The sequence below is a fragment of the Pelecanus crispus genome, chromosome 10 (genome assembly GCF_030463565.1).
Source record: "Pelecanus crispus isolate bPelCri1 chromosome 10, bPelCri1.pri, whole genome shotgun sequence".
In the NCBI taxonomy this organism is placed as follows: Eukaryota; Metazoa; Chordata; class Aves; order Pelecaniformes; family Pelecanidae; genus Pelecanus; species Pelecanus crispus.
The window spans coordinates 26,560,296-26,574,264 of record NC_134652.1 but is presented as its reverse complement, the minus strand read 5'-3'; the positions used below and the strand labels follow the sequence as shown (position 1 = coordinate 26,574,264).

The window sequence follows — 13,969 nt, the reverse complement described above, 5'->3', positions numbered from 1 at the left end:
TCCAAAGTTAAGCATTTAGTTCTCAATGTAACCTCTGTACAAATTAAAAATATCTTGTGCAATAAACAAGGAATAATACACACTGTCAATATGACAACTGAGGGCTGCTTCCAAGTTGAGCTGTGCCACTATTCTACAGCATTAAAAAATGATCGCTTTTCTGAAGGTCAGAGTTAGTAAATGTTGAGATGTAATTTAAGAATTAGCAAACTTTGTTTGTCTGCAAAACTGCTTAAATCCTTTTCCTTTGCATATGAATAAATATACAAATTGATAGTACTTTGCATGGCTGAAATATTTTCAGGATATATTTTTTTCCCCTGTTGGAAATAAAAATAAACCATCTAGGCTCATTTGGGAGGGAAGGAGGACACCAAACAGAAAAAAAAAACACTGTGAAAGGACTTGTGTAAGCATGTACGAGATGATAAAAACACAAGCACTTAATTCACAGGGAAAAAAATAAGAACAGATAAGGGGTTTTTCATCTGAAATTATAGCCTCTCTCTTTTATAAACACTTTGATATCGCCGGCCACTTTTGCTCAACAGGCAAGCTGGAGATAAACGCGCTGCTTTTGCTAAGGCGCCGGCCGATGGAGCATGCTCACTGAGCCCCAGGTGTGACCCCTGCTCCTCTCCAAGCAGCAATTGGACCAGGCAATCCATCACAGTGCTCCTCCTGTCAGGCTGGGTGCTCGGCTGCAGCTGTCTGTCACGCTGGTGGATGGGACCTGCTTAAAGGCAATCATGTCAATCTCTATGTGACTACTCAGACTAAGATAGAAGGATGATCTTGACAGGCTTGGCAAAGTCAGCAGAAGGCACTAGAGGACTTTAGTTATATGCTTAAAATTTAGATGCAATTTGTGCTTCTTATGTAGAGGGACTGAAGAGGCATGAAACAATGCTGTGTTCTATAGCTGGTCGTCTCGGATGAATCTGTTGCCCTCGGAATGTTTTCCATAGTAAATGTAGCGGCATTTTCCCAAAATGCCTACAATAAAAAGGAAATTAATTACAATCAGGACAGCAGTGGCATAATACGCAAATAAAGCACATAAGTAGGGACATTTGAAGGAGGGAAGGGAATGGTTTTCCCTTGTCCCGCAAAACAAAATTTGTGCATTTGAAATATTCAGTATTACCATTTCAATCAGCAGTTTTGAATCCACTGGGAAAACATGTGTTCAAATACCTGCATGGCCTATCCTGTTAAACATATATCCACAAGTGTCTTCAAAAATGGAACGACATAACACTGAAACATCATACACTATATTTTAAAATCACAGTACCTCTCTCCTGCTTTTGAAAACCAGAAAGTCTGGGTTGAATTTACATTTTGTACTCTCTGTAATCTCCCTGCTACATGTTTACGGGGCTTTCCTGATGATTAGAATGAAAAAGAAAAAAGCAGCAAATAGTTGCAGTTTAATGTGGATCCAGGAAAACCCTTTCAAACCTTCACAAAGTCATCCTGCAAGCACCTAAAGCCATCCCTGCTTTGCAGCGGCAGAGAACTGAGGTGACCGGCTGAAATCCACATGCAAGTCATCAACAGACACAGGCTAGAATTTGGGACTTCCTAATGGTTAGCCCTCCAGACTCCAGCGTCTTTCCCAGACATACAAATAAACATTTAGCAAAAACATGTCCAAAGTAGCTCTTCAAACAGCATCCCATGAGCAAGGTGCAATTACAAATTATGCTAAATATAGGTACATAGAGAATGCTTTCAAAAATTAGCCAGAACTCTGCTTTTGGGAGACAAGGCACATTATTCTCAGTGGGTACAGGCAGCAAGACGCCTGAAGAAGCCTTAACTGCTGTGGGTAAGACACACCTACCTGCAGATCTCACTACCTTATTCAAAAGCATCCCCTCTGGTGGTACTAAGTGGTATGTGAAAGCGTAAGTTCACAGCCACATCCCACCTGTGAACACCCTCAAAGATGCTAAATTTTACTAGCAGAGTTGTTCTTTATGCCCCCAGGCACATATAGTCGAATTAAAGTCATCTGCCATACATGGAAGGAAGGTGAGAGTCTCCTCTACCTTGGGGGTGTCTTAACACAGCAATCGCTGAAGTACCTAGCTCACCCCCGTAAAGGCAAACATAACCTGGCCCAAAGGAGACAAACACTGCCTTACTTAAAGGGTAAAGATGGGGGAGGAGCAGATCCTCAATCCACTGCTGTTTCAGCTTTCCACGACTCACACAGCAAATACTGTGCTCACCTGCAGTATGAATTAATTACGCAAGCTTGTATATTCTGCATCTATTTTTCCAGTGTAACGTGCATCAGATAAGCAACTAAAGCCTTGGAAGGCATGGGCTGTGCAAGATTAATGTTAACCCATGCTCTTCTTTCCTTCTAAGACATCAGGATAGTAACATGCTCCTATGGAAAAAAAAAAAAAAAATTGATAGGCCTGTCATTTGTTGTGAAAAACCCATGCCTCTTCAGGATAACACAAATGGAGACTATATGGTGCAGTGCCTGATTCCTTTTCCCCTCCTCCATGGAGCCTTCTTCAATAATTTTAATAATTTCACTAGTGGAGCGGCTTCCACATTCAAGGGATGATAGTATGATTCCTAAACAAGCATCTAATGAAAAGCAAGGTTGGTGGGTTTCTTCCCCCCCCCCCCCCCCCCCCCCACCACCAGACGATATTCCAAGTCAAACTGCAGCAGGCATTAGGTTGGTAACCAGGCCATTTAGAGCTCTAAATGTAAAGGATACGAACAGTTTATTAATGGCATTCTTCAGACTCTTTTTTTCACTGGCATTGATAAAAGTCTTGTTTGAGGTCTGCCGCATTTCTTAAGGACTGGAAGCAAGACTGTTTATAGAGATGCTGGTGAGAGAGTGCTGTTTGATGAATGCTGGAGACTGTAGCTAGGTGTCAGCGCTTAGAAAATGAGGCAAGGACATGAGGTATTAATATTGTCAATGATCTCTTGACAGGAAAACAGATACTGCATTCACAGTCAGATTTAAATAGACATCAAGTGCATTAATGACAAAAGGGCAGACTTCAAACAAAGGGGGCCGTATAGTGCTGCGCTGAGCCAGTCTCCAAGTTGGCAATAACCTGATCTGAAAAGACACTGTCAGGACTACAGACAGGCCCGGGATTGTGTGCGGTGACAGAAAACAGAGATGCTGACAGAGATACCGGTGCCATATTATGCCAAGTATATTCTAACACTGTCTCCAGCCCTAACTAAATCTGACATCATTTCCTATCGCTTACAGTATCCTCCACTGCTCCAGCAGAATATTTCTCCCCAGACATCATTACAAACTCCACTGTAGTTTTAAAGTTACTGGCAGGCCTGTGCTGTCGTGGAGGCTGGGTCTAGGGGCCTAAGGATAACCTCAGTCAATCTAAATTTGGAGTTTGCTGGAGAAGTGCTCTCATTTTCACTGATATCTCAGCTACTTGAGGTGATCTGAACGCTAAAGTGTGAGGAGCTGTCACCTTGAATAAAATCCTTAAAGTAAAGACGCTCAGTTCCCGGGATGTTCAGCAAAGATGTCGGACAGTCTGGCAGCAGGAAATGAAATCCAGCTGCTGCTGCTCGCCTGGGGATAAAGGTGCTTGGGCTAGTGACAGTTAAAGTCAGCTGAAATTTTTGAACTCCTGCAGCCTACAATTGTTTAAATTAAGGAAGTGTTGTCTCCGCAGAGATTCCCTACCCAGGCACACAGCTGTGATTCGATTGCCAGGCATATTACACACACTGCTCCAAGAGTCTTGATAAAAGCACAGTTGAAAATGTTGCCATGAGACTTTACTTATCACAAAGGTTATTTGTAAAACAATAATCTTGCTCATAAATTAAATGCGGTGGCTGGTTGGTTTTTTTTGTTTTGGTTTGGTTTCCCTCTCCATTTCCCACCTCTCTCTTTGGCAACCGCAGAAAACTCAGAGGACTACAAAAGGCTTGCGTGCTGCAATGAGAATTTTGATGCTAAGATATGTCACACATGAATTTAGGAAAGCTACTGCTTCTCTCCTGCCTATCTGCTATGGTATATTCCTTGCAGTTCAGGGGCAGGAGTATGCTTGTGTTTTTGCACACAGACAAGGAGAGGAATAAGGGGGAAACAATACATCTGTGGCTGTTGTGCTGTTTTTTAATTAAAATATCCAGCATTGGCCATAATAAGCTAAGTATACGCCCTATACATCAAAACAACACACAGCATCCTGAATGAGGTTTCTGCTCGTGGTTCTTAAGAAATGACAACACAAGGTCTCTTGAGGGATCATCTTCCCTGAATGAGGCTTCTAATTTTTCTAAAGTAGCTGCTTCTACCATCACCACAAGCTGTTAAAACTATAATTATGAAAAAAGTGCATTGGGAAGAATCATTTTTAAATTCACTCTTTATCTTTTAAATGTTTTCCCCCTTCGGAATGGATGTTCTAATTATGCTTGGTAAGTAATGGCCTTGCAGTTGCTTGCATGTGTTGTGGTATCAGTCTTTTTTCACAAACACATTGTAATGTCAGCAACACCAGCTTTTCCTTAGCTGAGGGAAAACCCAATTATCCAAATAAATAAATACATACATGTAAAGCACACGAAAAATTGTTCAAGTCATGTTTGCTCCTTTTAAATTGGGCACGTGTTGCAGAGGGTTATGGTGCAGTTGGACCTCCATACGCTTTCCTGGAGCATAAAAAGGTTGCAGATCTTCATGTATGGAAAATGGCAAAAAGAAGTTGCAATGGGATGTGCTAGACCTGTAGATCATACAGCCTCAGTCACAGGTCAAAATCCAGCTCAGGCCAACAGTGACACAACCATAATTGTCTGGTAGCATCTTGTTGCCTTTCTTGGTTCGCTTTTTTTCCTAGCAAATAAATGCTCTACATTTCTAAAAAAACACCTCTCAGCCATCACAGCTGGGGCAGCTGTTAGCAACGCAGCCTTCTCCAGTAGCATTCTGTTTTCTTTTAAAAGTAATTACCAAAACTAAGTAGTCAAGCCAAAACTTTTGCCACCCCCATCAAAATCTATTGCCACATCTGCCCAAGATCCCCCTCAGGCACCCATTTTAACATCAAATGTTTTTAATAAGCCCCTCTGCAAGTGCAAACAGCAAAGTATTCACAATTAGACTTGTTTGTCAAACACATTGGTCTACAGTATACACCAGGGATTACATTTCAGCATATAGTCCTCTGCTTGTCTTTCACATGGGCTAACCACAGGTCCTCATACTAGGAGCTGTGGTCAGATCAAGTGTAGCACTCTATACACAGACTCAATATTCTAGTGGAATTCCACTTTGACTAGCTTTAATTTGAGCACAGTACCCAAATCCTCCACTGCCGATTTGTATTTGATCCGTATTCATCTCTTTTTCCACAACCTGCTGTTGTATAGTTTTGCTATGGGCTATTAAACAGCTGCCATGTTCCACCAAGAAGCTGGGTGCATTTCAGTGTGGTTATACTACCAGTCTGTAAATTGTTTTGAGACCCTTCAGGACGAAATATCAATACCATTATCATTTTTTTCACAGGCACTTGGGCATTTTCTACAATTAATGAACAGAAGTTGCAAAATTCCCTCAAATATTAATATAAACTTCCTTTAAAGGAAAATAATTCCCTACCTGCAACATTTAGAGGAGAATAAATACCTATCTACAAACAGTTTCAAGTCTACAATGCTACTGACTTAGGCAAAACACCTCCATCAGTTGAATTAATTTAAAACTCTTAAAAGCCTTTTCATCTAATGGATAAGTAAAGCTGGTTTGAAACAAAAAATCCTTTTGTACAGGAGTTTAGTAATTTTTCATTTTATATTTATCTTCATGGAAATTCTAACAACTTAATCGAGTTGTCTAGCTGACAACTTCTTATTTTCAATTCCACCTTGACTTTCTATGAGAAATGAAGTACTAGAATTTTTCAAGAAATTAGGAGCCTAATCCTCTCACCTTCAGTAGCACGTAGGTTATTTTTTTCTGCTAAATCAGGCCAATTAAATTATATATACTCTCACAGCCATCATTTAAAAACAAAACACACAAACAAAACACCAAACCAAAAAAACCCCACAAATCACAAAAACCCAACACCAAAAACCAAACCCCAAACCACAAAAACATTAGCCTGACATTAGCCAAATCAGCTTGACATTTGGGGAGCACAGATCCATGCAAAGCTTCACAGCACGCAAGGGTGGGGGGCCGGGGAGGAAGCGGGAGGGGAGGAGAGATGTTAAATATCTAACAGTGATAGGAAAAAAAGAATGAACAGAAGGTCTACTTGGACCCGAGTAGTACGCTTTTGTACTGGGCCTTGTGGCTGTAATATCAGGGAAATTCTTTACTAACGCAAAAAAAAAAAAAAAAAAAAAAACCAAAAAACAAAAGGAATTTTTTTTCTTCCAAAAATGTTGAGTGTTTGTCCAAGTCAGTCTTCTAAGGTCCATTCACCTGCTTTAACTTGCAGACATTTATTTATTTATAGCTGGCCTTTCATAGTTGTTGATGTAGAAATGTATTTTTATAAACAAGAACAATAGTTTGAGCAATTAGAAACAAGAAATCCTTTACTTTTGGAGATCTGTTAGAGCCAAAAGTGGAAAAGAATGCTTGTTGAATTACGTTGTTGGTCCATGTTCTGAAAATGGACCAAACTGAATAAAAGATTTATAACTATAACCTTACAGGACAAGAAGGGAGGGAATTATAGGCAGATTCTTTGTACTTCATGTTGACTTTTGGTGGTACAGAACAATTGCTTCTATTGAATACGACCCAGCCTATGAATTCCCTGACACTGGAATCCGAGAAGATCACTTGGAAGATAAGAAAAGGTGTAAAGGATCACCTGGGTCACTACGTCCTCCCAAAAGCAGCCAAGTATGTAACTCAGAGAGGTCCACTCAGACTTTCACCCTGCCCCAGCAAACAAACCACTGTCAGTATGGAGAAGCTCGAGCTCAAAAACTGCAGCGTGACACAGGAAAAGAACAGAAGAGTTACAGCTGCCCTTGCTAACGTGATGGGATCTCTGACTACTACAATTAAATCTGTTTGTTGCAACTGCAGTTTCCAGAATGCCAGACTACAGGTTGGAGTCAAGACACAGGATCTGGACTCCTTAAATCAGAGCAGAGGGAGCAACAGAAAGAAGAGCATACAACAGATAAGGACATGAATGCCTTTGGTTGTGCTACAGCTGAATACTGTAGAAGGGTTATCTTATAAAGACCTGAAATATCACAACAATAAACCAAAACCAAACAGAAATTTCCAAAAATGGTATCATAAAATACTCACAAGTGCCCAAATAAAAAATGCACAAATATCAACTTCCCTTATGTTACAAACTAATTAATTTCTTTTTAAGAGAACAGAAACACTAAATGTAAGCAAAAATAATGCATAATTCCTCCAAAACTATCTGTGCAGGAAGGGATGAGGTTGTGCTTGAGAAGGCTGAGGACAGAGCTCACTGTGGCTAAAACAGAATTCCCACAGCAGGGCCACAATACTCACAGAGTGGTCCCCAAATACTCCCAGAGAGCTCCCCATGGATTAGGGAATGTAGTCCACTGCAGGGTTGCTGGAGGAGGAGGACGTTCCTTCAGTAGCAAACTGCTGATCCTCATTCTCCCCTCCCTCTGTGGGTAACAACACTAAAGAAAGGTAACCTTCACATTCAGGGGAGATGAATTACCTCTTTGCTCTGCTCCCTGCACAGGGATGCCAAAAAGTGAGAATATTTTCCTCTGGACATCCTACAGCATGGGGCACAAAGTGGTCTGTCAGACTGAAAGAAATTACCAAAAGGCACAAGATCAAATCTGTATCCAGTCTACAGCAATGGTGTTGGAATTGTACACCTAAGCTGGAGCTGAGAGGAATCAGAGCAGGCAAACTAAGACACTGAATTATTGCAAGTATCCTGCACAGACAAGTACTGTGACATGTCAAGTCTCACTGGCCTGTTTGTAGGAAGGGGGGGAAAAAAGGGGGAGTATGTGGGGAAGTGAGAGTAGGGGAGGGGAAGGAAAGCAGTCAACAGGGAGAGGATGTTGGAAAAATTTGCAATGAAGGTGATAGGAATACAAAGATGTGAAGTTTGCATCCTGGGCCAAGGGAGCTGCATAAATGTTCAGTGTAAACTAGCAGTCAAGCTGATGTGTGATAAAGTGCAGCCTGCTGTAAATACACGTCAGGCTCCCAATGCAGCTGGAGATGAAACTTGTAATTTGGAAGGGGGGAAAAAAAAAAAAGAAAAAAGAAAACATAGAAGAAAAAAGAGGAAGGAAAAAAATGCACTGCCAGCTTTTTCTCACATAATCTGTTACTGGAAAATTGAGAAGCTTGTCCAAGTCCGTGGGAATAAGCTGATGAGCTGATACTTAATAATAAACCATATTGTGTCATGGTGCGGAGTCATCTAGATCCATTCAGGCCACAAACTATATTACTTTATACAGCCCTGGCTGACATACATTTAAAGCCCTCTACACATTAAGGAACCATTAGGCTGACAGATTAAAAGTTATCTTGGAGCTAATGTTTCCATTATGCGTATCCTGGCAGTGGAACAATCAACACACTGTTCCTCAGATGTCATACTTTGTTTAAAAAAAGGGTAGGGGGGAGAGAAGGGGGAAAGGAGGGTATCTCTCCATCCTTGAATGACATTGACATGATCAGCTTTGATCTGGGCATGTGCTGTCTACAGATTCTCTACTGTTGGCTAAAATAGGAGCATTTAGGGCATAATACTTTAAATCATTAACCAGTTCCGTACTCCTCTGGGTATCATTGTTAAAATTTAAGGTCCCACACTTGGGATTTCTTTGGAATCTTTCCATGCTTATTGCAACCATCATCAGAGAAATGAGGGGGGGAAGGGAGGGGAGAGGATGCCTTTAGCAAAAATGAAGCAAAAATCATCAAACAAAAAACCCGAATGCTTGTGTCTCTTCAGTGCATCTTTACCATTTTTGCACTCTCAAGTAATGTCATGGGTGGAATTAATGCTGACTTTATGATGAAATATTTCTTGTTAAATATGTTGAAATTTTAAAGCAGATTTTTTTAAATACTCAGAAACATAAATTGTATAGTCAGCCAAGTACTGCAGTCAAAAAAACCCAAGTGCACAGAAAGCATCAGCGTGCCAGATATTACAGGTGAAGTGATGCTTAAATTTGTAGATATTGAATACCCTTGAAGGAGGTGGAGGAAAGGAGGTATGGGTTCACAGTTCCTTTAATCTTTTAAATACTTCATATGCCTCATTCTCACATATATGGTCTAAATAAAAGTAGTAGAGTAAAAGCAGAACAAATTACTGTAAATATCCGATGCAAGTCAGGTTACATCTGTTAAATACCCTCCACCTCTAAACCAATGCCACAAGAGCTTAATTGCTTTCTGTTAACGACCAAAATACCCCAAACTGGACTCACAATTTTTGTAACCAGGCAAAAAGCCACTCCCGGCCAGCAGAGACGCATCTGCCCGGCTTCCCCCACATCAGGCAGCTCCAGGCCGAGAGCATGGGCACTAGAGGGCAGCATGCAGTTGTCTAAAAAGCGGACCACACCAGCAAACCAAATATTCCGATACGACAATTAAAGCAATACTGTTTGTTAGTTTTGCAGCCAATTTCTTGCTCTGTCATGATCAAAGCCTGTATTTATATAACCTCTGCTTTCAGCCTTTCGCCCAGGAGCCTGACTTCTGGTGGACTAATCTCGGCGAGCATCACTTTGTGTACACAGACGGCTACAAAAGGATGTCGCCGGGTAGTGGTCTGAACAAAAGGCTCAAAATGTTGGGGGCGGGGGGGGGGGGGGGTGGGGGGGGAGTGACCGTTCGTCTACACCACCGGCTTCCACTGCAGCTGGGGTGGCACCTGTTATTCTCTCACATCCACAATATAACTTCTAGCGCTGTTTTTAACTATCTTTCTATTACTTTTTGATAATGCAACAGTATGATCACTGAAGTGATGTAAGAGACACTTCTAATATATTCAGCATGGTGGAGGAAAAGGGAGGTTGTAAAATCCCATCCCTACCATATATTAAAGTTCAGCTGTTCAGTGTACACGCACCATATTAACTTAGAAGACTTTCAGTTAATTTGGCTAACATATGCAAAAATGGCATTTCTGTAGGCTGCTCCATACTTTGGCCTACATTCTACTAATAATACTTACATTAATCAGCAATGGAGTTAAACCATAAAGAATGACAGGGTCATTAAGAAAACAGAAAGTGAGTATAATTATATTGTACTTCGCAAACTTTAACCACGCACAAATCGCATTAGCAGTAAAAAAAAAAAAAAAAAAAAAAAAAGAGGGAAGTAAGCTCTTTTAGTAACTGTGATAGAATTAAACAAATGTACCATGATTTATGGGGCAGAAAGCAAACTTTTGGAATAATTGTTTGGAAAGTCTGCAAGCATTCCAATAAAATTACAAATTCTTATGTGAAAAAAATTTGAGCAGCAGGGCCCTTCTGGAGAGTTTAGACATAAATTTGGCTCATCTCATGAGTAAAACTTGCTTTTGGATCTCAAATGTGTTCCTGCTGGAGGAGTTCACATTAGGAGAAAAAAAAAAAAGCCATACAAAATTCAGTCTGGCTCAATTGGTTTGAAATTTCTCAAGAGAGTCATCTGAAATAAAGACAAGTTGCTTTTTATTTTTAAAGCTGGGAAAGAAAGTCTCTCAAATAAAATTAAAGAGCATAATGAAATAGTGCTGCTGTCACATTATGATACAGTTAAGGGAACCTTCTTTGCATGCCATTACTTGTTCCTTTCCATAAGCCCTTCCTCAGAAACAAAGGAAACATTTAAGTAATTGATAATGATAGGATTGCTATGATTCTTCCTAACACAAAACCAAGCGTTTTTTAAGAAGCCGATACTACAAGGCCCTGGATTCCCTTGATTTCCAGTGGAAGCTGAAGGCATTTGGCACTTTGTAAGACACATCCGGACCCCACACTGCTGGTGAGCTCCTTTCTCTCTTCTGTTGCTATATAGCACCAAATGAAATCAGAAGTGCATCTGGATCCAAACATCCAAAGTGTTCAGCAAATATCTCTTTCTCTGGACTAAGTCTGGGCTTGCCTCTTAGCAGAATTTTGTTCTATACTATATCACATGTAACACCATCTGCTATTGCTAAATACTTACTGGCCATAGTCTAGTTCCCAAACACTGACTGCCTCCTGTGCTGCATGCCAAAACATTGTCATTGCTTCCTATCCTCAACTCTTTTCCCCCTTCCTCAGCCTCCTTTTAAAAACATGCTAATGAAAGGGAGGCTGAAGGTTAAAACACAGTGGACAGCAGAACATAGTTTACAAGTGCACTTTTAGCCTTTATGGAAGCTTTTGCTAAAAATAAAAGATAGGGGGCTAAGAAATAGTTCGAGATACACACATTAAACAGCCTCCATTAGGGTCAGAGTCATTAAAGTTTAGTCAAAGCACCAAAGACTTTCTAACAAGTATTATGCTTAGTAAACGTTTTCCACTGGAGCACGGATATTGGTGAGAGCTTTTGGAGTGTGTCAGTTAATCAGTATTCACCCGCTTTGACAGCTTGAAATATTACTCGCTTATTTGGCTGGTTCAAATTTGTCAGACTTGACTATGTCGTAAGTTAACATGTCCCCATATTAAAAAGGAGCCAACTGGCAAATGTGCACATTGGACCTAATAAAACACATCTGGCCAAACAATCAAGCAACACTGATCACCGTATCACTCACAAGCACAAATTAACAGCGACTGTCTTTGAGACTACCAAGCTAAACAGGAAGCAATAACCTGCTACCTACTACTTTACCAAATACCCCTTAAATGGTTAACTGAAGGATAAAACCTCCACCACAACCTGTTTCCGAGACATTCAATTGCTTGGTTAAAGCTGCATGAATATTTTAGATGTCTTGGGTCATTCGCTGACACAAATGGAAGAAATGCTTAAGACAGAAGCTGTCCCTCAATCCAGAGAATGTTTTTCAGCCAAGGAAGCCTCATCTGCCACAGGAAGGCTGTTTGGGCGACGGCTCTTACAGGTAATACTCTTCACCTTTGCTGCAATGGCTCTTACAGGTAATACTCTCACCTTCGCTCTCAGAGTGGGCGCCATAAAAACAGAGCGCGCTCTGAAGGTAGCAGGTAGTCCAGGATTAGACCATCACACGAATTCACAGCGCGAAAGCTAGTCACATCGTCACCGTTTGGTTAAACCTATCCAACAGCAGGGTACGCAGCTGCTGCTGCTAAGCCTGGGGCAGCGCTGAGCACTCTCTGTCCTGAAGGAGTAAGGTACTGGGCACACTGACTTCCACAGCATCCTTTGTGCTCACAGCAGCCGCTGCTCTGAAGCAACGCACAGCACAACTGCCCTACTGAAGACCTCCAAGATCTCAAAAGCAATAACAAAAAATTATTCAAGAAAGATCTTCTCAGGGATAAGGAAATCTTAACCACTTACGTGTGTGCAGTGAACCCTCTGGTCCTTTCAGAGAGGCTCCTGGGAAGCAGCTATATGCTACTGAAGCATTTCAGTCTTTGGGCAAAACAAGCTTGACATCCCTGTTGGCATCTCTGCTGAGAACAGACACTGGCCTTACTCAGAAAACATCAAACGTGACTTTCTGCTCACTGTGGCTGTGGCGAAGCTGAATACTGAAGGCAGGGGGAGGAGAGGTCATAGAGGAAGCAGTAGTTAACGGGGTAAAGTGAGTGTTATAATCCCCAAATTGCAGTTGGACTGAATGTTTTCAGACAATTTGCCTGTCTAAACCAAGACAGTATCATTTTTCTTTCTTCTAGGAGAGGGTTAAGAATAATCTGAAGCTTGGAAAATGGCTGCTGTTGATACTAGTGAGGCCTTCTCTTTAACTAGATCCTTCAGGAAAAAACAAATTAATCAACAGCCAGCTGAAGTGGGTTTAATGATTACATTCTGCATACAATCAGCTTTTCCCTTTTCAAGGGCCATCAATATGTCAAGGGAAGACATATCTGAAGGATATAGCTCTTAACATCAAGGTTATCTATTCTCCACAAGGCTCCCACTCCTTACTGGGCTGATACTTTACACTGCCTGTGTCTAACATTTTCATCAACTCTGCAATCAATCAAGGTAATAATGTTGTGCAAAAAATCAATTAACAACGCAATTAAACTTTCCTTATTATCTCAAAGGGCTGAAATAATACCTAAAGGGAAGATAGACTCACTGAATGCAGACATCCATAACCCAATGTGAAAGTGAATTATGAGGTTAGACAGATGCAGGCATGTACTGGCGCTGTTATTTTCAAAGGGATATATCTCATCCAGGCAGTGTATCAGTCACCACCAATCCCATACCCTAAAATTCCAAATTACTTTTAAGAAATATACGATGCGCAATATCCATTTCATATTCTCTTTTAGAGATAAACCCCCCAAAATCTGAACAGGAGTATTATTCAAAGACAAAATGATCTTTCAGAGAGAACATAAAATATAAAAGCTATAATAACATTTACATCTGTATACCACCCATGTCTGTAAATGCAGGTCATCAATTATACATAATCTGTAGTGAATAAGGAACAGAAGAAGCAGCACAACATTTAAAGCCCAAAGGCTCAAATTTGCAAATACCTTGCATCAAGTACACTGAAGGAAAAGCCCCAGTATAAACACATGCAGCAACAACAGCAAGGACTGAAGTATCACTCACTGAAAATAAGACAGAGTGCCTATATTATTTTGTAATTACATTCAACCCGCATGGAAACATCATTCCCAAGAGCTGAGAGTTTGAAAGTGCATTGAAAGCAGACAATTAACCCCTTGCTGTTGGGAGGATTTGGATTTTAGCATAAAAACGTTAAAGGATCAGGGACACTCAGCACACCAACACAGCGGAGTTAATATAGTT

General features: G+C 40.8%; 1 protein-coding gene across 2 annotated transcripts in view; it reads right to left on the bottom strand.

Moving 5' to 3' along the window:
• Positions 1-916: 916 nt before the first annotated feature.
• The window catches only part of LRMDA (leucine rich melanocyte differentiation associated), a 690,354-nt gene continuing 677,301 nt past the window's right edge, over positions 917-13,969 (bottom strand). For both annotated transcript variants that reach the window (XM_075717814.1, XM_075717816.1), the window contains one exon: positions 917-996. In XM_075717814.1, the coding sequence (XP_075573929.1) occupies positions 917-996 (80 nt within the window). The remainder of the gene's footprint in view (positions 997-13,969) is intronic.